The 23,026-nt window shown below is 46.1% G+C and overlaps 1 protein-coding gene across 1 annotated transcript; it reads right to left on the bottom strand.

Moving 5' to 3' along the window:
* Positions 1-1,529: 1,529 nt before the first annotated feature.
* On the bottom strand, positions 1,530-21,493 carry FAM174B (family with sequence similarity 174 member B). The gene is made up of 3 exons (XM_064456181.1): positions 21,122-21,493; positions 12,625-12,756; positions 1,530-5,386 (listed from the first exon to the last, which is right to left on the bottom strand). The coding sequence occupies exons 1-3, from the start codon at positions 21,394-21,396 to the stop codon at positions 5,383-5,385; spliced, it is 411 nt and encodes a 136-aa protein (XP_064312251.1). The 5' UTR covers positions 21,397-21,493; the 3' UTR covers positions 1,530-5,382.
* Between the last annotated feature and the right edge of the window lie 1,533 nt (positions 21,494-23,026).

The raw sequence follows: 23,026 nt of genomic DNA, 5'->3' as shown, positions 1-23,026 counted from the left end.
AAGGCATCCAAAGATCACTGACACTGAGAGACACAAGAAAGCCCCCCCTCCCTTTCCCCGGATTATAAATGTGTATTTGACAGCTCTGTTCAGTTAACCTCACACTTACGCACAGACTTGCTAATAAGAGCAGCAGCTTGTATGAAGGTGGCAACAGCCACGTACTGGAGAGAGGGGAAGTCGTGCTATACCCTGGGCTAAGCAGCACTCTTCCTGATAGTGCTGAAATAACCCTTTAATAAGAGCCATAAAAAAAAAAAAAAAATCTGAAGGCTTGTCTGAGAAAATCGTTGCTGTGCAAGAACTTAGTTGTAGCTTCCGGCTTCCCCCATGACAAAATTCAGAAAGGACCAAACTGGGCCTCAGCCCTTCTGCCCAGAGCCCCAGCTGCAATCATCTTCATCAAGCTCTAGCTTTCCAGCTCTTACTTAGCTAGTAATTTACACCAGATTTTTGGTCATTTGCTCATCTTCCACTTGAGATCTCATCAGAAAGGTAAGTACACCCAGAGATTGCGGCTGCTGCCTTTCCATTACGTGGCACCTTCTGCAGCCTGTGCCAAGGGGAGCCTCTCCTGTTTAGCCATGGCTCAGTGTTAGGCTGGGGCTAAGATTGATGGGTCTTGAACTTCCTACAGAAACCAGCTTTCCTGCACAACAGCTGGCTCGTGCCTGAAGCCTAATAGCATTTTGTTAAGTATTTGAATTAGCTCGAGCTTTACTGGCAGGACATAATTTAAAAGGCACTGGCTGGACAGCAGCTGCCTTTTGTCTGCATCACTGAATTACTCTTAAGCTATTAATGAAGAGATGAAGACATCAAGGCAGGAGCAATCATGTGGGGTGTGGGGGAGGAGAGCAGCAGAGCCAATTCATGTACTGGCTCAGTCCATCCTGTAGCTGCTCCAGGGTCTCAGAGTGTCTGCACTTCATGTAAAAATAGCGCAAGAGGGAAACAGCCTTCAGAGTACTGCTAAAATGTCCACACCAGCAAGCCTCAGATTGTCCTCTTCCTTATCTCTAGCACTTCAGCATCTCACCATGCCCTGAAAGCCATAAAACAAAATTGCTTCAGAGACAGGGAACTTGATCAAGCAAGACTGAAGTGGAAGGAAGTCTGCTTAACGGCTGTGGTGTGGCCTGGCCATGCCAGGGAGGGGGATGTGGCTTGGTTCACTCAGCTGGGCTTGGAGTCTGGGACAACAGGCCTGCAAGGTACCAAATATGGTTGTAGTCGAAGGTACTGAGATAGCTTCCCTATTGCAGAGTGTTTTGCCTTTTGAATCCAGGCATAAGCCTACCTTCTTGATGGGGACTTTGTGTGGTTAAACATACTCCTCTTCCATGCTAAAACCAGTTTCTCCCCTTGTCACGCTCTGATTCAAGATCACAGGACAAAGGGATTTGCACTGCAGGGACCTACAGCCCTCTAACGAGGGATCACACGAGGCTCTTGGATTCACCAAACTTTAACAAGCAACAGCCCCTTTCCCACTCCCTCCCTAAACACAACAAACACCACAAGGGGGATTTCAAGAACATGTTTAATGATGGCAGTTTCTGCTGAAACATCAGAAGTCCATTCAAACTAGTCTTACCGATTTTTTTTCTTAAAAAGAAGCTTTGGTCACAATGACAGATTCTTACATTTTTAAACAAAGTTCAAGCAATTGCACAAAACAAAAGACGTGGTCCTGAAAACTCCTCACGCAAAAACTGCAGCAGCAGAAACTCAACTAACAGAAGGGGAAAAAAACCCACCTTAATGGAAACCATAGCCCGCCACCCTGCAGAGGTTATATCACGTACAGCGAATTGGAGGGAACAGTTATGAACAAAACGTTCAAATGCATTAGTGCTTGTGTGCTCAAGCTTCAGTAGTGTTTGAAGGCTTCTACAAGTTAGTTTGGGCTTAGGATAAGCACTAGGATAGCACGAGTTAGTGTGCTAAACAAGTGTTTGCAGTTAAAACCCAGATACCGTGTACTTCTGACTTAATTCTGCAGGTGAGCATGGCACACCGACTTCTGGCTTCTCAAGTGTAATCTCCAGTGACAGAGCTGTGGTTGCAGTACAGAAGCTGCAATCCTGTGCAGGGTTTCCCCTCCACAGCACAGCATGCACAAATAAGAAAGCCTCTAATTTGCTTGCTCTGCTACCAGGTGGTGGATTTTGTAAGCAGTGAGCAAGCTACAGGCAGACATCTGGAATAACGTTTCTCTTTTCATTTTCTGTAACAAAAAAATATGCCTTTAAAAATGCTCTTGAACAAGAAAGGAAGTTTGACTATGCAACACAAAACAGCAGCAGATACTAAGACACGTTACAGTCACAATGAGATTAAATCTGCAGTGTGAGATACACAGAACATTAAGGTAAAACATTCATGTAGTGGTTAATGGCTATTTCTTCTCCTATGAACTCCTAGAAAGAACTACCTGAACTGAACAGTCCAAATTATTAAAACTATTTTAAACTAGTTCCTACCATTAAAAAAATATTCATATATATACTATTAGATGAGTCACGTCAAGTGCTCTTAAAATCTTAACTAAATATAGCTATAGAATATTTAACCAGACACTTTAAATCACATACAGCAACTTTTGTAGAGGTAAACATTGCCTCACATTTGCAACAGCAACTGAGTATCAAACAAAGCATTCGGATTATTTTCATGACCATGAGCAACTGGTAAGGTTGGCCTTTTATTTCCACCAGGCAGCTGCTGCTTCCCTGTAATTACTTCTTAGCTTATGGCATGTGGTTTGGGACCTCCTCGAGGAGCCAGAGCCTACCAGTGGCAGTTGGGCACCTCCACCTTCAACACCCTAAATACCTGGTCCCTGTCTACCACTGGGATTTGGCCATGTTATGGAAACGGTGGGATCTTTCAGCCACAAGCAAGGTAAGTGGATGGCCTTTGCCAGCCTGGCTCAGCAAGTGACCTGAAGCTGGTGGAGAAATTCCTGATTGCAGGAACTGACTCGCCCTTGGAGAGAGGTGTCCTTTATGCACCTTCTCCTCTCGTCTCTCTCCTACATAACTTGGTCTTGCCTTTCTTTTGTGCACACAGAAGGTTTCATTCCCTCTCCACCACTCTTTCAGCATGCCTGATGCTCAGCTTAATGAGTTTGGCAGAAGAGTGGACATGAACATGTTGCCATGGTGTCCACTCAGACAGGGCAGCCACCTCACTCCATCGCCTCCTTCTGCAAATGCAAACAGCTTTTAACCTCTCTCTCTCTCTCCTCTCAGCATCGCCACTTCTCTGACTTCAAAAGGACTCGGTCTGCCTAAGAAGTTCAATTCCTGGTCTTCAAAGTACTTTAGTCCTGAAAAGACAAAATATTTCCTTCAGAATCACCCAGCTTAAGTCAGAAACCTGTTTTACCTAGGAGGGGAAAGTGCCCCAGATCTTACCTCAACCCACAGCATCATTCAACTTGCTGTTCCCTGTGATTTCTACCTGCCAGAACACAACCTGTTCAGCCCATCCTCTCCTCACAGCTGACATGTTAAATATTGCTTAGTAACGGTGATACAGAATGACTCAAATTCATTCCATGAATGAAAATAACATAGCATTTTTATATAGCCTTGATGACTAATAATAAACGCAACAGTCTGCTGTGGGATTTTTCCATCCAGGCTGAGTGGGCTGTTCGCAAAGCCTTTGCTGAGTCACAGCTAGGGAAAGCAAGCTGTGTTAGGGGAGCTTCTTTGATGAAAGCGCAAAGCTGCGGGGAGGGGGGGGAGAAAATTCCCCTTCACCTCCTTTTTACTGACTGCAGGGCCCAAGGGAACCGCACAGAACTGGCGTAGGTCATGGTAGCATGACAAAGCAGTTCACTGTTCTCACAAAGCCTCAAATCCCAATCGGCCTTCAAACACAAACCCCAAAACTGGCAGCTTGCTGCAAGGATGGTGCTCTGCCAGATACTCTGCAGTCTCCTTGAGGGGTTGTTACTGCAGGATGCTAGCAGAGGGTCAAGCAAACAGTGAGACAATCCTAAAACAATTGGAAAATATGCATTCCCCAAGAAAAGCAAGGTTCCAGCCAGCTTAAAAACCCAAAACAAAAGGTGTTAAGGGGTGCAGCAAACAGAATAAGCATGTTAGAGAGAAGTCTGAACTGCATCTGTGGTTCCTTCAAAGGAAAACCACAAAGTAAATAAACTAAACCAGTTAGGTTTGCCCTTTCTAACGATGGCCTGGAAAGTGTACATGCTTGCGGTCTCCTAAACCCAATCCATCCAGATGCAGCAATCTGATTCTCATAGTGTCATCCCACAGCTCTGACCTCTGCAGTACAACGCACAGCAGGGAGCGACGGTTAAAAACGCATCCTTGGGTTAAATGGGATTTGTCAAGCAGGTGGTAGGGGAAAACTTCCAGTTTAATATAGATCAAGATCACTTACATGAAGCTTCCATGAAAAATAAGAGGTGTTCTTTCTGCAATCTAATCATTCCACATGAGGACTTATTTTGATTAGAAAAAAAGGTAATATAGATGAATTGTAGACAAGGTACAGTAGGCACAGGACAGTACAAAACACGGGTTTTACTCCCTGTGGAAGGGCAGAAAGTTACAAAAATATATCTTTAATCCCAAGATTGTTGTAGTTTAGGGCATGCCTGATTCTTCCTATTTCCCTGTGGTCTCATTTATTCAGGTTGGTCTGATCAGAGCTCCTTAGGACAATGAGAATGTCATCATGAAAGCTTAGTGCAATTGTTATTATTTAAAAAAAAAATAAATCAGTAGCAAGTCAAGAAAATTTCCTACATGAGTTAACCTCTCACCCCCTTCCCCCAAAACCCTACACTAAACATACAGCATGGCATTTCAGCGTGGCTTACATTTTTATCACCTAAAGTTGTAAGTCACCTCTGTAAGGCCCAAAAAATACAATTCTTGATTTTTTTTTTTTTAAACACACAATCTGTTTAACAATGACTGAAGTTTAACAGTGACTGAAGTATTGAATCAGGATTTTAGTAAATAAGTCCTTGGGGCAGCTTGGTTCAATCTTCCTTGTCTTCTTCCTTCTGCAAAACTTATTTAGACCATAATGAGCTGCAAGTCGGTACACAGGGCTGCATCTCGTCATGATTTAGTGACACCGCAGCCCTCCTAAATCAAAACAGAGCTGAGTTTGCAAAGAGGAACTCTGGTCGTTCCAACCAGGGAACTGAATGGTGACGTTTTGGTCAGAAGATCCATAGCCTGCTGTACAAACAGCACCTCGAGGAAGTGAGGCTTGGTGTGGGTGTAACACTGCAGAGATGAAAGCCTCCCCTTTCACAGTTATGGCTTCAGCAGGTCCCTCGACAGCAGAATGACATCTTGCAGGGCACCAACGCTCCGTGGAGCTGCTTTACCTGGAAAGCAGGAAGAATTAGTACGACTGTAGTTTTGCAATTAAACAGCTCACAGGCAGAGACGAGAACCCACGTGTAAAGTGGGAAAAAAAAAAACCAAACAGAAAAGCCACAAAGGAAAAGGCAGCATTATTCACTGTGATTGCCATCGGTACCCTCCAGCAATTGATTTCTATGGCGACACTGGGCGCTGATGTGATGTTAACACCATGCCAGAAGCTAGACCAAGCAAGAAAAATGCAGAGTTATAGCAGACAAAACCCAGACACTGAAAGATCCTGTGACCAGCCACTGTGCAGATGAGAGAAGGAAGCGTGCACAGGGAGCGGGGCTGCTATTTCACGGTGCATGAAACAGCATCTTGGATCTCACAGCTTTTTTCACACCACCACTGCAGCCCCTTACTGACCAACGCACGTGGACTATCCTCCTTGCTATGGATTCTACTCCTGATGCCCTTATGCTTTAACTGCTTCAGAGTTCAAAAAAAATATACCTTAACAGGAACTTATTACACTCCATGAAGGAGGTGAGGGTCCTCCCATAGGACTACACCGCCGGCGTATAATCAACCGAACGAGCCAGCAGAATGTGGTGTGCTCTGTAACAACTGTTACAGCCAAATGAGGAAGGAACCTGGCCTTCAAAAACCAAACAAAAAAATGCTTTCTGACCATCTCTTTCCTCCTGTGGACCCATTGAAAATCCTTAAAAGCAGCACCAAAGCTTTGGCAATTTGTTGTATTTACAGTAAGCAGCTGATAGTGATTTGCACCCCCTTCAGCTGAGGGTAAACGACACCCTTCCATTTATATGCAACTTGTCACTGCTGCCTGCTGGGGAAAAAAAAAAAAAAACCACAACAAATTAAGCTGCTACAAACCCCAGCGCAGTTCACCTAGCATCATCCAGAACGGCCTGCGGCTTTTGCTGGCAAAAAAATCCATTAGAGCTGCTCCCTTGAGAGTCAACACCTTGCTGTAACAAGCTGACAATACCATGCTCCATTCAGAGCTGCACTCACAGTCAGGAGCTGGAAAGGACGTATTCAAAGAGAAGACACAGATAGTGTAACTCTCATATTTTACAGCGACTCCCAAAAGACTCGAGCACATCAAAGGCTCAGCCCTGCAACTGTGATGAAGATGTTTCCACACAGTTCAATGCTATCGGCACCTGAAAAAGGGATGAATCCAGAATCCAGCCTTTACATATGATGCATCAGTCATCTAAAACATCCTGCAAGCGCTCAAAAGCCCTTTAGTCCCATGGTGGTTGAATAAATGTTACTGTCCTCTTCCCTCTGCCTGCCACTACTCCTTACACATAAATCTTGCTGCTTTCAATAGCACTTTGGAAGATGCATTCCTAAAATGCTTCTGCATTTTGCTAGTGCTGCCACTCTTAAAGGGGAAAAACGATAATCCGTGTGGAAAACAAACTAAGGAATTTCACTTAGCCAAGAGGAAGGATGGAGGCTTCAATCTGCCCCAACAAAAACTTTCTTTCAGTACATATTTAGGTGCCTGACACTGGGGTTGAGACAATTCCAGCTCTGGCATTTAAATTCCAAGTTCTTCCCCGACTTTGGGCTCTCACATGGCACGCATCAGCCCGGAATCAAAACTCTCTGCAGGGATGGTTGCGCAATTCACCCAGCTGGGCTCAGCAAGCATAGCAAGAGCAGAATGCGCTGCCTCCAACAGCTGCAAGTATGCAGGGAGAGGGGACGCTGCTAATATCCCAGATTACTGAAGTGCTTTCAAAGCCTTTCATGTGCAAGGCGCCACGGAATTTATTCAGTACTTGTTTTCAGTTTTCTATTGAAGCTGACAAGAAAACCTCCAATGAGCTACGCTAGAGTTAATAAGCTTAATAAGCTAACAATTTTATTTACCTTTTCAGAAACCAGTTCTTTTTGCAGCTGTTTTGATCTCTTTTCTCTTATTACACAAAAGAAGCAGAGTGCTCTGCGATGGGGGATGGATGCTAACACCAGTTTGTTGGGGACATTTGCCTGTAACCTACTTTACTTTGCTCCTCTCCTTGAGTATCACACAGTGCCAACTGCCTGATGAATCAATGGCTTAGACCCATCAAGAGATGATCATGAAACCTGTGCAACGTTCCCTTGCCTTCTTGAAAGAAAGTGCTGAAGTAGCAAAGAGGAGAGGGAAATCTTAAAAATCAAGATCTGTTGGTGGGATGAGAAAGAGCACACTTAGTGGAAAGCTAAATCCCATCCTTATTTTCCAAGATGTGCAGCAAGTGTAATCCCATCATAAAACACAAAAAAAATATCTGGAAAATGATGACCAATACAGTTCATATGGTCCAAAAATCGATTGGACAGGGATATTTTTCAGTCTTCAGCACCACAGATTGAACTGGTAATCAAGAAACAAGCACCCTTTCCATGTTCAGTTTACTTTCTCTGTGTAGCTCTATAATAATTTCAGACAATGCCTGAACTTTTTATCCAAATGCCTCTTTCAATACCAGAGCAAATACACACAGAAAACAATCCTCCATATTAAAACACGGTTTCCATGAAGCTTTTCAAGGAGGTGTTCATGTCTAAGTGATTTGGCATCTTTGCTCTGTGACTATCTTTGATTTTCACTTTCAGCCTCTTGTCACACAGAAATTGTGCTTGCAGGATTAGCGAAGCCATTGACAGCACTGCTTCCCTGCTACTGGAATGCGATCGCAAAGCGGGTATCCAATCCAGCGCATGCACGCTTCTGCATTTGTCAGGGGCAGGCAGTGGGTGGCTTTTGCATCCGCAGATAGGACTGCATTTGGTTAAGATTTTGCAATGGTCTCATTAGCCTGCTTTATCAGAGGAAGGTGGGTATTCCTCATTGCTTCAAGTGGGGGGTGGGATCTACCAGGAGCCCAAAACCTTAAAGCCTCAAAAAAAAAAAATCTTAAAAAAGTAACAACCTTCATCCAACAGCCCAATTTACACTGTTTGCTGTTCTTTGATGCCTCGTGTAAGACTGGAAACAAATACACACAAGGACAAAGGATTAAAGGAGAGAAAATGAACTGCATGAGAACAATTGGAGAGGTATATGTCGCTTCTCCCCTGTTGCTGCTAGACACCAACTGCCTTTTAATTAGAGTGCTGTTTGCATTACATGGGGGAGACAGCACAGAATCTCAATTACTGCCCCAAACACAGATGCAAGTGCCAATTCAGATTTTTCAATGATGGGAGGGGATCTCAAACAAACCAGCCCAGAGCCTACCCACATTATCCTCAGCAAAGATTTATGCTACAAACCCAAAATACAACTCTATTTATGACCTCCACATCAGTCATAGTAGGTTAATATTGGGGTAATGTACACAGGAGCTATTTAATGTCATGGCACTCCAGGCCAGCTCTTCAGATTTTTCCCTACTGCCATGCTGGTAGTAATCCTAGAGATGTGAAAGCATAGGATTGTCTTACAGTACATATAAGTAACACTTGAACTGAATAATGCTTAGAGTCCATTACAGCTAACGTGCCCCTACTGCAAAGCTCTTTGGAAAACTGGTTCCCTTTCCACTCCACTCCCACGTGTCCTGGTTTCAGCTGGGACAGTTATTTGTCTTCCTAGTAGCTGGTATAGTGCTGTGTTTTGGATTTAGTTCAGTATGAGAATAATGTTGATAACACACTGATGTTTTAATTGTTGCTAAGTAGTGCTTACACTAGTCAAGGACTTTTGAGTTTCTCATGCCCTGCCAGTGAGAAGCTGGGAGGCAGCACAGCCAGGACAGCTGACCCCAACTGGCCAAAGTGATATTCCATACCATATGATGTCATGCTCCGTATATAAACTGGGGAGAGTTGGCCAGGGGTGGTGACTGCTGCTCAGGACCTGGCTGGGCATCGTTTGGCGGATGGTGAGCAATTGCATTGTGCATCACTTACTTTGTATGTTCTTTTATCATTATTGCTATTTTCCCTTCCTTTTCTGCCCTATTAAATGGTCTCTATCTCAACCCATAGGTTTTAATTTTAATTCCCCCCCCAATTCTCTCCCTCACCCTGCTGGGGGCAGCCAGTAAGCTGTGTGGTGTTTAGCTGCCTGCCGGGTTAAAGCACAAAAGAAGCCTGTATTGTAAAAATACTTTTGGTGCCCTTGGTGCCCTTCTAGTGGAAAGCACTGAGCAAACACCATTGCAGATCATAATTTTAGGGAATATGGACCATTTTCCCCATAGTTTCACAGTCTTTCAATCACAAACGAACAGGACAAAAGATTCCAGCTAATTTAATGTGATATTCAGGAGGCAGGCTTTGAAAATTCTAGGTTTAAACAGCTATGGAGAGTTGGTTTTTGATGTAGATATGCCAGCACGTACGTTACAGCACTGAACAAGGCCACCCATAGGCACATAGTTCAGCACCAACATGTCACAAAGAAATAAAGAATTAAGGAAATCAGAATAATGACTCGTCAGCCATGGCACTGCACCAGTGGATCCTGCTGCAGCACAGGGCTGCATGAGGTTTAGCCTCCCCAGAAACATACCCAGTAATGGTACAGCCACCAAAGCAACACCCAGTCAAAATCCCCTCACCAAGACTTGGTAGCACAGACGGGCCAGAAGACTGTTGTGCCATAAGCCAAGTAAGCGCTGCTGCTAGGAGGCTGCTTGAATAAACCCAAACAGCTGCCACAACTGATACTGACTGCTGGCAAGGATGCACCTTCACTTGAACTAAAACATAAACAGATAAAAAAGAGTGCAGAATATTCTAGCCCATGGGTGCTTGCCAGGAGACACCTGTCACTCCTCTGTCCCCATCACAACTGCTCCCAGGTTGCTACAACTCACAACATGCTGCTTTAGTTGGCTAACAAGCTGAAACAGCAGTATCACCCCATTACTTATCCGTCAGCCCAAGTTCACCCGATACAGCTGCATGATTTTTTTTCTTTGAGATAATGGAGAGGGAAAGTAGTTTTTTCTGACTTAGCAATTAACAAAGGCTCTTCTAAAACTCCAGGCACTTGCTGAATCTCCAAAACAAACCTATTGCTCCAGTTGTGTAACCACCTGCATGCATTTATAACTCCTATTAACCAGAGACAGGGATAAAGTTACCTCTCCTTACCCTGTCTCCCTAGAATCTGCACCCAGCTGCAAAAAACAAAGCCTCAGATGGAACAAGGCAACTCTTTCCTGAATATCAATTTTCTTTTTTGGAGGAGGCTGGGGAAGGAACCCCAACAGAAGACCCATCAGAAGTTAGTTCACTGACTTACTGTGGGCACATCTGACATGCCCTTTCTGCAGCTCTAGCCCTCTCTTCCCTATGAAGAGCCTCCTGACTGGTTTAATGGGGATGTCAGTGGTCAAACTCAGCAATTCAAATTTGCAAAGAAGCATCTTTACTGGTGACAGGAGATAGGAATGGCTTGGGGACGTAGCCTTTGAGCCGCTCAAAGGCACCAGAGAGCCTAATACATTTTACAGCAAATGTATCCCCAAAGCAGCTTTCCCAAAATCGGGTCTGCTAAGGGGTTGCCTGTAATAAGATCTCTCCCTCTAAACCCAGGTAGTTCTGTCCGAGCTAAAAAACATGTCTGAAACTGTAAGGACTTCAGAAAATGTGGAATTTAATAGCTCTTGCACTGTGGCAGCAAGGAGGAATTGCCAGAGCTGAAGAAGACACTGGTTGACTAAGAAGGAAAAACCCCTACAGTCTCCGAACAGAGCATCACACAAGGTGAAGAGCCATTTGTACTGCTAACAAACACAAGAAGACCGAACAACTTTTGTGAAAGCATCAGCACAGCATGTGCCCCAGCTCTCACGAGTCAGATGGTTTCCAGCAAGCTCTCTCCTTTGTTCATCTAGTATTTTAGTATTAGACATCTTATCCTGAAGCACTGCCATGATTGAGAATCTTCCATTCTCAGTGTTTGGAAAAACCCCTCTGATCTCCCTACCAAAAGCTCGCAGGGAAAACACTCAGTTAAGAAGAAGAGGGACAGGAGACACAAGCTGTTAAAGGAGGCTGTGGCGAGACAGATCTCTGCACTCTGAGTTTAACAAAGCTCGGTCCCAAAGTAAAAACTGCACAGGCTGAAATGACTAGTGCAAACACAGGGCAGCTACAGAGAATGGCAACAGTCAGGCAAGGACTGATCACAGTCTTAATTCAAAAAACTAATTATTTACACATAAAAGCACAACTCACACCCTTCATTGTTTCATGGCTTCCAACTATTGCCTGACTTTTACAGAGAATTAACGCAGCTATTTTGAAGACGACCAGCAGAGCATACGGTGGTATGTGCTTTAGATGCTGGCACACATGTGCTTAGAGCAAATGTGTTCCCCCTTTCCAAAGTTAGGAGATGGGCAACATGAGTAAAGTCTGTAAAATTTCCAGTTAAGAGTTGTCAAGATCTGTGTTTTTATAATTAGGAGAGCTTATTTCAGCCAAAATGAGACAGATTTTTAGAGTAGGCCTTATTTGGATGAGAATGCAACTCAAACGCTGTGGATGGCTTGATGCAAATAAAAATAAGAGATGCAGATACCCTGATGCCATAAATCAATGCACAGCATCTTTACGTGCTGAGTGGTTGCTATAAATCTCAGGCCTAGAATAGACACCGAAAGTTTTGGGTTGTCACACCACTTCTACCTCAAAAAGACAAACACATTTAAGAAAAGTTTGTCGCTAAGGGATAGCTGCTAACAACATCAGCAAGGGACCTCGGTCGTCTCTTTGTCACAGAACAACATGAGCACCCAGAGGTTGGTGGAGATTCACCATCACTTCCCTCCCAGGCTCGCAGCAACAGCAGCAGCTGGGAGAGCAGCCCTTGATCCACAGCCCTCCATCCAGTGAGTGTGCAGACACAGAGTGCACAGGAACTACTGCCAGCAGCTGCTCGAGAGGGGAGGTTCAGTCTGTTAAACCTTCTTAGCTATTTGGGGCACGTGTATCCCATTGTGCCGCTCTGCAGAGGAAAGAGGAGGGCAGACAGCCTAGGGGCAGCGATGTGGTTATTACAAGAGCAGAAGAGTAGAGAGACACGAGTGCTGAGAAACCAGGCAGGCAGGGGTACTGTAAAGGAGAGCGATAAAGCTCGGGCAAAGTGAAAGAGAGACTGTGACGGCCTCATCTCTGCCAAGCTGGCCCAGCAGAGGAGAAAAGAACTGCCTTCACTAATAAGAGCTCAGTGAACAAGCCTAACTGGACGGGCTCGCAGCAGTACCTGTATTTCACATCAAACACTGTTGAGTCTTCATCCTCATCGTCTTCTTCATTCAGAGGAGCCATTTCTACCCGCTCAGCTGGAGTGGTGATTATGTCGTACTTCCTGGTCTTCTTAATCCTCTTGCCAGACCTGAAACACAGAGGTGGGGAAGGAAGCATCATTGTTATACAGTATTCCTTGGAGAGGCTGAAGCTGTTCCCGCTAACACTCAATCACTGCCCTGTTTGATTCACACATCCCCAGACACAAAGGCTACAGAGCCACCCTGCGTCCCCTCGCACTGCCTTTCCAAGGCCACCGTTTGTGGCCATCAGTGTAGAGCACAGTTTCTCGTCAACTGCAATCCAGATCAACGTCAGTCTTTCAGCTGCTGACAAACCAGATCCTCTGGCGCAGCAGCCCACTGTGTCCTCCTGATGCCACGCTCGATAAGTGAGACGTGGGCTTAATCAGCTGAAGCAGCCAATGGTTTAGTGAACCCGTTTAGATGAGAAAGCCCAGGTTAAGCCCTGCTGAGACAGGGGAATGCTATAGGCAGGATTATAAGGAGCAAAGGGGTGGTGATATTTGGGTATAAACAGCCTGCTCTCTTTTCTTGCTATCAGGCCAAGCTCAGGACTCACAAAACAACAACCTTGAGCCTCATCTGGGAAGTTTCATGCTCTACGCTGTTTCAGGGCTATGAAACACAATAAACTACCATTCGAAGCTAACTGTACCTACCACCTCCCCTCCTACAGATGCCTGACTTGCCTTTTGAGATGGAGATGCTGAAGTGCCTGCATGTCCCATGGTTTTGAGAGATCTCTTTTCTAATACTTTCAATTGGCAACCACTTGCTGCATGGATTTTCAGCTAATTCTCTGCCTCTAATTTGAATTGCGCACGTCTTTTTTACTTCACCTACTCCTTTCATGCATATTAGGAGGGTCACACTGCTCATGTATTAATCCAGTTTTGTGATTATACATTAAAGAAGGTGCTGATGCGTACGGCTAGCCTTCAGGGAGAAAAGTGGTTTACAAACTGCAAAATTTTCCCCTTCACCTTTCATAAAACAAAACTGGCAACTGCCAAGCATGAGAAGGCAGCTGGAGCAGGCACACGCAATCAGCCCCTAATTTTGGTAATCACAACTACCGCTCCGAGCAGACAGCACATTAGCAGTACACTTTCACCATCAAGAAGTCTTGCCCTGACATATCATGCAAGGCGTGCCGGGTTCAACATTGCCATTTTTGCATCAAGAACAGATGCCTTTTAAAAAGAGTTACAGAGCAGCAAGAACTGAGGTGTGAGTATTACAGAGAGACTGGAACTCAAGCCCTGCATTTGCATCTCCACCGCAATGCTCCCTTCCACGCTTAAAGTAAAGGAAGCAAACCGGTGAACAGCTCAGACGTGGAAGTCCCAGTGCCTCCACCTAGCACTGCTTTTGGGCAGCAGTCCAAGGCTGAACAAACAGGTCCCAGCCCTTGGGATGGAGCAGTTTGCATTTCCTCCCTGTTCTGAAGGCTAAGGTTGTATCAGAAGCAAGAAGAAAGTCGTCTCCTGTTGTCTAATCTTTGCAGCAATCTGTGCCGCTGTGTCACATAGAGCACAGGGTGGTTTGTTCTATTACTGCTGTTGTTGAAACAAGCAATTTTATATCCAATACAGTAGGACTCTTAACCCAAACACTTGAAAATCCTTTTGAAAACACTTCTCTACATTATTCTGCTTCTCAGCCAAGACCTAGCAGCAAAGTGATGCAGGGAGGTCTCATCTTACAAGTAATGCATTGCTTTTACAAGAAACATTTACTCCCACTGTGAAGCCTAAACACAGACCAAAACTAATCTGTGTCTACCTGTCAGAACGAACCAAGCACAGTCTTTGCACTTTGTCTTACATGTACAGCCCGCAGGGGGTTTCCATAGCTTTACCCATTTAAGACCCTACCTGCACATCAGGCCCACTTTATTGAGACACCCTCCCTCATTCCCTCCATTAGAAAACATAACTTACGCCTACAGAGTTCATCTTACAACAGTTCATATTGGAGTGTTTGAAGCAATTACTGCAGAATAGGTATTTTTAGAAATGGAAAACTAGAACCCTTTAGCCTCCAGCCATTAATTAGTCTATTTGGGCTACACTTTAAAGAGGACCTGGAGCAGAACTCACTGCACAGTGATCTATTAATCCTCCACAACCCTCACTTAACCACAGTGCTCATTTAGAAAAGGGAGGAAGCTTGTTTTGCTGCTGGTTTTTGGCTAAACCACTACAACCAGTTGTTGGCCATTGGCAGGGCAAAACGGTCTTTCCTTGCCTCTTCTTCCTCAACTAATCCTACACCAGATGACCTAGCTAATCTGTCAATCTGTACTTTTCAGTGGTCCGTTTTTTCACACTTGCTCATTTGAACGACTCCCCTAGACTTCATAAATACTAGAAGAATTACCCAGGCTAACTTAAAAGGAAAGCCTTGGGAGTGTCCCTACATGTACGCAAAATAAGCCTGCCTGTCAGGAAACTGGTGCACATTAAAACTCCCGAACCTCAGGAGGATCCCTGTAATCACCAGCGACAACACCACCAAAGGAAAGGCACTTTATCCAGAGGGTGGGACCAGGGAGCGCCTTTTGTTTGCAGACAGACAGCAGAGTCAGTGGAGTAGCACAGGGCAGGAACTACAGAATACAAATGTTTCATGAACTTTGGAGACCTCCTAGATAGGATCAGGACACGTGAGGCCTCATGGGGAAAGAGAGGATCTCCTTTCCAGCCATGTTCATTTTGTGTGGTTTTTTTTTTTTAAAGCAAACTAGGAACATGCTGCAAGCTGTGCTCAGAGTATGCCCCTTGCATAACGATGAGCTGAAATGCTCCCCAAGTGGTTTAGCCGGGGTAGAAGCGGTACTGGGTATCTCAGTGGAGGGAAAAAAAAAAAATCACATTGCTTCTGCTGTCTCACTTTAGCCGCTTCAGTCTCTCTCCGTAGTTAGAAGGGGATGCTACGGGTCTTGCACTGAATCATCATGAGGAAGAGACAAAAGAAAACCAAACCAGTTAACTGCAGCCAGGAATATTAACCTTTCACCTTAAACCCAGTGCTGCTCCCACCAAAACTAACTCGCTGGTGTTAACAGAAGGCAGGCGTAGTGAGCACAGTGCTTAATCGAGAGAAGACGAAAAATAACTTACTGGACATGGGCACCTGTTTCCAGTTCCTCTTGAGCTGTTGAGCCACAGTGGTGTTTGCACACTGGCACTGCCCTCGGGCTCAAACACCTCCGGCACAGCATACCATGCCAGGGTCAGGTCCACCAGAAGTCATATTTACTCCCTCCACCGCACCGCGTGGGGAGGGACAACACACAGAGATGGGCTGGAGCAGAACGCTGACTTTGTGTCTCTGGATTTTGACCGGGGGCTATTTTGATCAAGCACGTCATATGCAGCACTGCATCCTCCTTTCTGAAGCATCATGTGGCAGAGTAAATGCTCAAGTCAAGTCACTAGTTCATTATATTATTTACGCCTCTAATCTATTTTAGTCAACAACCCTGATATTCAAAGATAATGCTTTTCTTGAGCCAGAGAGAAGTCTCTGCATTTCTAGTCTAGCATTAACGCTGCCTGCCAAGAGATACAGAGGGAGGGGACCCACTCCTGCAAAAAAATGAAAAAGCAGAACAACCCCTATCCCTTTTTAGCAGAGACCTTATTGGAGCTACAACCTTCCTCCTAGAACTGCAGCAATGTTATATCAGGAATGGAATTGGGACTAGCTCATTTGCTGTTAATGGGCTCTCTTAGCAGTTAAAAAAAATACAGAAATATAAACCTGGGCAAACTCCACGCTTATTACCAGCTGATGAATTAGAATAGTGATATTTTATTACTGTTGATCTGTCTGGGTATCTCTGCTCTCTGGATGGTGCTGTATACAACAAAGTTAAACCACGAAGCTAAGTCCTCCCATGTTTTCTGGATATACATTTTGCTGTAGCAAACTGAAGGCGCTGTGTTTTCTAGCAAGCCCTTAAAATGGAATACATGCAGCCACAAAGAGCAGAAGCGTCCCCTTTTTTAACTACGCTGCTAATAGGAGGGATGGGTCAGAGACTGCTACTGGGAATAACTTCAGGAACACCAAAAATGGGATATTGTTGTGGTGCAATGAAGCAGTGATGTAAGCAATTAAAATACAGCCACCCACATCTGGTGGTCAGTACCAGTGCCAGCATGCACTTCCAAACATCATAGCACGGTCAGACCAATGTCATCTGAGATGTGCTTGAGAAGTATCCTTGTTTTGTAGGGCAGAGCTATAAAAACTTTTATGATTTACCCAAACTCTTCAAGGCAGTGAATCCTACAAGAAGAAACAGCATTCGTCCTGTGTCGTGACTGTTCACATCAGAGCTGTAAAGAGCCCAGGACAGTATTAGACAGCGATCCCTTCCCCCTTCCTCCTGCCAACCTGCTGTCATGCTCACATCAAGACAATCCAGCCTTCCCAAAGACAAGACCTCTGAGACCCAGGACAAGTGTCCCATGTGTGGCCCTAACTAAACTACCTGCAGCTTACATGAAGCTTTCAATGTGGGTCACAAATATATGGTTTGGGGTTGGTTGTTTTGTTGGATTTTTTTTCTTCTCCATTTAAGGTCATTTTAAGGGTGCATTTTTCTTTCCTGTTCCTGGCAGAGGTCTTGTCTTTGCTGGAGTACTCTAGCTGGTTATAATACAATTAATTTTAAATCAGTCAAACTCTCTGGGGTTAAGCCACGGAACAAAGGGTCTTGTATCCTATGATCATATGCTTGAACGTCTCTCCTCGATCTCTGTAATTTATACCAGTTTTGCAATTACTGGAAAACTAAGCCTGAAGTGATATTTGAGGAAGAAATCACAATCAAACAACAAGCAATGTAACAAAGCAATGAGTTACAAAATAAGCCGGTAACTTCTCTCTAAAACTCCAGATAAATAGCAGCCATTTCTAGCCTGGGTTCTGTTTCTTCAAGGACAGGTCAAGACATGTAGGAAACACTTAGAGCACACAAGTTTTCTGCAACTAAAGCTTTGGGTGGCTTTCAGCTGGCCCATTTGAGCAGAAGTAACTTAACCAGTTTCCCCAGAAGGCATATGGTCTACACCAGCATAGATAGCCACATCTGAAAAATTATGTTTCCTGGGAGCTGATCCCAAGAACTGCATTGCAATGAACAAACTGAGCTGCACCGGGAGAGAGAAATAGGGCATAATATGAGGGTAGAAAGGCAGTATCAAAAACAAAGATCAAAGAGTGAATTTAGCCGCATGAACTTTTCATAAGCTGTTGCAAGACACTGTGTTTCTTGGCAATGCAACTTACCCAACTATTTGATTGAGAACAACATGAAACTTGGTCTGCTGTGGAAATGGTTTTGGTTTGGGAGCATGCAGTGCCCGGGGGTATAGGAAAGAAAGCAAGCTTGAAAAGCTTGGGAAAAAAAAAAACCCACAAACCAACAACCCAAAAAACCCACCCAAACACCCCACCAAAAAAAATAAAACCCGAACAACAGTATAGCAAATTAGGCCTTGACACATGTAGACAAGTAGCGAAGTCTTGGTGGCCTTCATCGTCCCTAGTAGCCACAGAGAGAAAGTAAATTCAGACCACTTGAGGTGGTACCACATTCTGAATCACAGGACCATCAGATGGATTCACAGTGTAACATTCCCAAAAGGAATGAAAAGGAATCTCTGAGCATTGTCTTCGGAACAGAGCTCGAAAGCTGAAGAAATATATCTATCCCTACTTGAACAAAAAAGGAAAATAATATATACATAAAAATATATAAAAATGAGATGTATATACAAAAAAATTTATTTAAAAAAAATCCAATGCCTGAGACAAGAATATCTGACCACTCACTAGGTCATTTCATCTCTACAACCCATATCTAAAAGGATAATTTATTTTGAGCAACCCAGAGCAATTTCACAGTGAAGGCTTAATCAAAGATTGGATTTCAGCAAAATCTCTTTAATAGGAATCCATGACACTTCAGAAAAAAAATCACGTTTTTCACCAAGTATGAACAAAGCTCTTATTCTGATGGAGAAAAGCTTTACATTTATTGAGGGTAAATCCCTTATCTCTTGTGCAACAGAATCTCCTCCAATCTATGTTGTCAGCTACAAGTGTGACACTGTACAAACATACCTGTTGGTATTCTTGTCTCATTTGCAGCTGGGATAACTGTTTACAAACAACTGCTCTGTCAGATAAAGAAACATACTTGGAAGCCGAAAGCTTCATTTTCCATTTTCCTTGCAGGTTCTATTAAAGATATAGGAGAGATCTCAGAGGATGGGTTAGTTGGTTTGGTTTTTTTTTTAACTTATCTTTAATACTGCATTAAGTCTGTCCAGTTGCATAACGACGACTTTGACATGGGAGGATTAATCCATCATGCCCAAGGTGACTTGAACCTGGACCTGGTTTTGCTGATTATGGTAAAGGGAAAGGTCTTTAAAGGCTATCAGTTTGCTTTCTTTAGCTAGAAATGTTCAAGCCTTACGCCAGGTCTCCTTCACACAACGTCTCGCTTTATACCCAGAAGAAACTGAGGCAGTGGAAATAAACTCTTGAGTATCAGACAGAACTAGAAGTACAAACTTGAGCTTTTCATTCCACACTTAGTTATAGACTTCCTAATTACAGCTCATATACCTACTACCAATTCTGCTGTGTTTGTCCATGACATTACACAGCTGCAAAGTGGTTATATTGATTAAAAAAAAAATTGTCTTCAATATTTTACTGGGTTCTCCCAAACCACCTCACTTTAATGAACAAATTTATTTCCATTGTCTTTTGCCAGCTGCTGCAACACCCAAGAAGAATTTAGTTAAATGTCAATTTCTTTAGAAAATATCAGTTCTTATCATTTCGATCTTTAAGACCACACTTTGTAATACTACCACTGTGAGCATTGCCTTTCCTACACAGAATTAATTCCGAGGCAGGAGCAGAGCATTCAGCTGCAACCACCATATGAATACAAAGGAGCTGCTTGAAAACAGAACAAGGAAGAATTCGCCAACTCCACTTGTTCAACTACTTCTGTCACCTCAGACGTGGCGCACACACTCCCCCCGCCACCGAAAGCCTGCTGCTCCACTCTCCGGGCTCCTTCCTGCTGCCCCTGCCTAGAAGGCAGATGAATGTTAGCTACCGAAAGTTTGCAATCCTCCCCAGAAAAGCTGGGCACAAACAGGCAACAACTTTTGCTTGCAGACTGCGTGAGACAGGAACAGCCTCTACTGCACCACAGGCACTCCTGCCACTACCCTGAGATAAATAATAATTAACACTAACAGTGCCAAATGGAGCTCTAATATTTGCTTTTCTTCTGGTCCAGCAACAAGCCAAGAGGAAGACTGGCCTTCTAAAGGGATTGAGTTTAATATGCTCATGTCCCTCGCAGTGGGAGACGATATGTGAGCTTCAAGGGCTGCCTGGGTAGCTCAAGCCCACACCAGCACCAACTTCAGCAGCACGACGGGCAGCGAATGAACTGGCCTGTGCCAGTTATGCCACGCTAAACAGGCGAGATACATGCACCAAGCAGATGCAAATCAATCTGCCCAGCTTCTTGCTGCTCACCAGCACTTCTCCTGGCTCTGCGAGCGACAAGGACTGTCCTCCCTTCCATGCTGGGAGCAGGAGCTTGCATCCATCAGCAACCTACCCGGCTGGAACGCAGGGGAGTTTCCTTACATACCACAGTTCCAGTCAAATCAGGGCTGCGGTCTAAACCAACATCTACTTCTGGCTATGCTGGACCTCCTTGAGCCTATCTGCTTAAGCTTCATTAAAATGAAAACTAAAGATTTGTCTGTTTTACCCAGCACGAGTTCCGACGGCGGTGGCACCCGCGTTATCCCATGGGTGCACACAGCGCACCTGAGCCTAGATGGGGCCTCTCAAGATCAAGCACGGCCACCCGGAGAGATGGAGAGCCCACAACCTCCCCGGGCCACCTCTCCCAGTGACCCACCACCCCCACGGCAAAAAAAACCCATATATTTCCATGCGTTCAGATAGAGTCTCACGTGTTTCAGCTGGCACCCGCTCCAGCCCCCAGCCATCGCCGTGTACCCCACACCTGCAAAAAGCCATTTGAATCCCAACTCCTGCCCTCTTTTACCACAGAAGAGGAGGAAGACACAGGTTTTTGGGGCCAGCGGCTCCCCTAGGACCCCCCTCGGAGTTTCACGAGGCATTTACGCACGCCGAGCTCAAAGGCTTTAAAAACGTTATTAACAGGCGCAGAGCTCGGTGCCGGCCGGGCGTCCCGCCTCTCCGGGGAGTCGGGGCCCGACAGCCGGCGCCCCCCGGCCCGGCCCGGCCCGGCCCGCTCGCCCTCGGCCGGGGGAGCCGCGGGGCGGCGGGCCGAGGCCCGGGCCGGCACCTGCCGGGGGCGGGCTGGGCGCGGCCGGGCCCTACCTGAAGACGCGGAGCAGGAGGCAGGCGATGAGGGCGGCGGTGAGGGCGCAGGCCCCGATGACGGCGGCCTTCAGCGCGGAGAGGTCGCGGAGCAGCGCGGGCACCGGGCTGAGCTGGGCCCCGCTGTGGTTGCCGGGCGCGCCGGCCGGCTCGGCGGGCGGGCGGCTGCCGTTCACCGCCGGCTCCTGGCTGCCGTGGGCGCCGGGGGCGGCCGGCAGCAGCAGCGGCAGAAGCAGGCAGGCCGAGAGCAGCAGCAGCGGGGCGGCGGAGCGCATCCTGCCCGGCTCCGGCTCCCGCCGCCGCCGCGCCGAGCCCCGGAAGGCAGCGCCGGCCCGGCCCGGCCCGCCTCCCCGAGAGGCGCCGCCTCCCGCGGCCGGGGCCCGGCGGCCGGGGGGCCGGGGCTGGGCGGCCGGTGTGGCGGCCGGGGCCGCGGCCTCCTCCGCCTCCTCCTCCGCCCCGCCGGGCTCCGCCGCGCCCGGGGCCCGCGCCGTCCCCTCGCCCACAACGGCGGCCTTTAGTGACCCAGGCGGCATCTGCCCTGGTGCGAAACGGGGCGATCGCAGGGCTGAGGCTGCCACCGGGCACGGCGCAGGCCTCCCGGTGCTGCTGGAGCGGCGTGCGTAGCTGCGGCGCCCAGGATTCTGCATCAGATTTACTTCTCTTTATTTTTTGCCTTTCCACTGGTCGCCTGCACTTTGCTTCCAGGTTAATTTATTCACCGATATTTTACATCTTTAAAATCTTAAAACCCACGGGTATCATGACCGCGGTTCTGCAAACCATCGTGGGTGCGCCGAGCATGTGAACGTGCCATCAGCTATGCCAGACAGGGAGAATAAACAGGGGAGCCCACGCTAGAGTGCTGCGAAGATATAACTTAGTTTTGGCCCCGGTGTTTTGCATTCACATGAGCTTCACCACTGCAAAATACTTGTGTCTGGGGAGAGGGGCGTGTTGCCACCAAAATGAAGTGAATCGGAGAAAGGAGGGGAAGAAGAGCGAGCTGATTTCCTTCCTATTAAACCCTATCCCTCAGGGCTGGCATGGCAGGGTATAATCTATACAAACATGTGAGTAAACTGTGAAAAAGAGTACAGAGATGTATTCCCGTTGGAAAGGTGGCAGTGACGTAACGCATGGTTTATCGACTTTCCCAGCCAGCTGGGACGCTGTATCAAATGCCACCCACTCGGTAATAAAAGCATCCTGTGTTTTTTGCAGGAAATTCCTTGGGATGAGGGAATTTTGACGTGGACGATGTGCAGAAAGCCCACTAGGCTGTCTGAATTGGTCATTGTTCTGGCTTTATTTCATTGCTTACTTTCATGTAGCTTCCCAGTTTGCAACGTTGGGCCCCAGTTTATTTCTGTTCAGGAAAAAAAAAATCCAGCTGGGCAAGAGGTCTGACTGGTGATGCAGACTCTCTCCCAAAAATTGGTGTGAGCGCTGCTCACATGATTTATTATTTGTAAACAGTGACCCTAATGTTGGCCCTTGCTGTTCCGAGACGTTTGCCAGCTGCTGCTCGACCTCTATCAGATTTCACTTGGTCGTACCCTGCCATTCCTCTTGCAGCACAGTACTTTTCCATAGGATGACGGAAGAGGTGTAAGGGGCTTCCAAAGCATGAACCATCTCCAGATGGTCGCAGAGCTTAGGGTCCAAATCCGCATCAACCATTCACCGTTCCTTGTACATGGAAATCAGAGCTCCTCAGTGCCGTGTACCGGGCGCATAACTCGTCAAAGACACTCTTCACCCTCAAAAACTAATACAGTCGCTGTATGGGAATCCTGGGTGTGAATCCACTCAGAATTCTCAACTGTTAGACAGGAGCAATGGGTAAACCCTAGATGATGTCCCACACCAATCCTTATGTCCATTCCTTCAGTGTTCCTTGGCCGA

Source organism: Phalacrocorax carbo, chromosome 7 (assembly GCF_963921805.1).
Source record: "Phalacrocorax carbo chromosome 7, bPhaCar2.1, whole genome shotgun sequence".
Classification (NCBI taxonomy): Eukaryota; Metazoa; Chordata; class Aves; order Suliformes; family Phalacrocoracidae; genus Phalacrocorax; species Phalacrocorax carbo.
This window is presented reverse-complemented; position numbering and strand designations above follow the sequence as displayed.

Coding starts and splice junctions, on each gene's coding strand:
- FAM174B (XM_064456181.1), bottom strand. CDS start 21,396: ATGCGCTCCGCCGCCCCGCTGCTGCTGCTCTCGGCCTGCCTGCTTCTG. Junction 12,757..21,121: donor CTCCTGCTCCGCGTCTTCAG/GTAGGGCCCGGC, acceptor TCTGTGTTTCAG/GTCTGGCAAGAGGATTAAGA.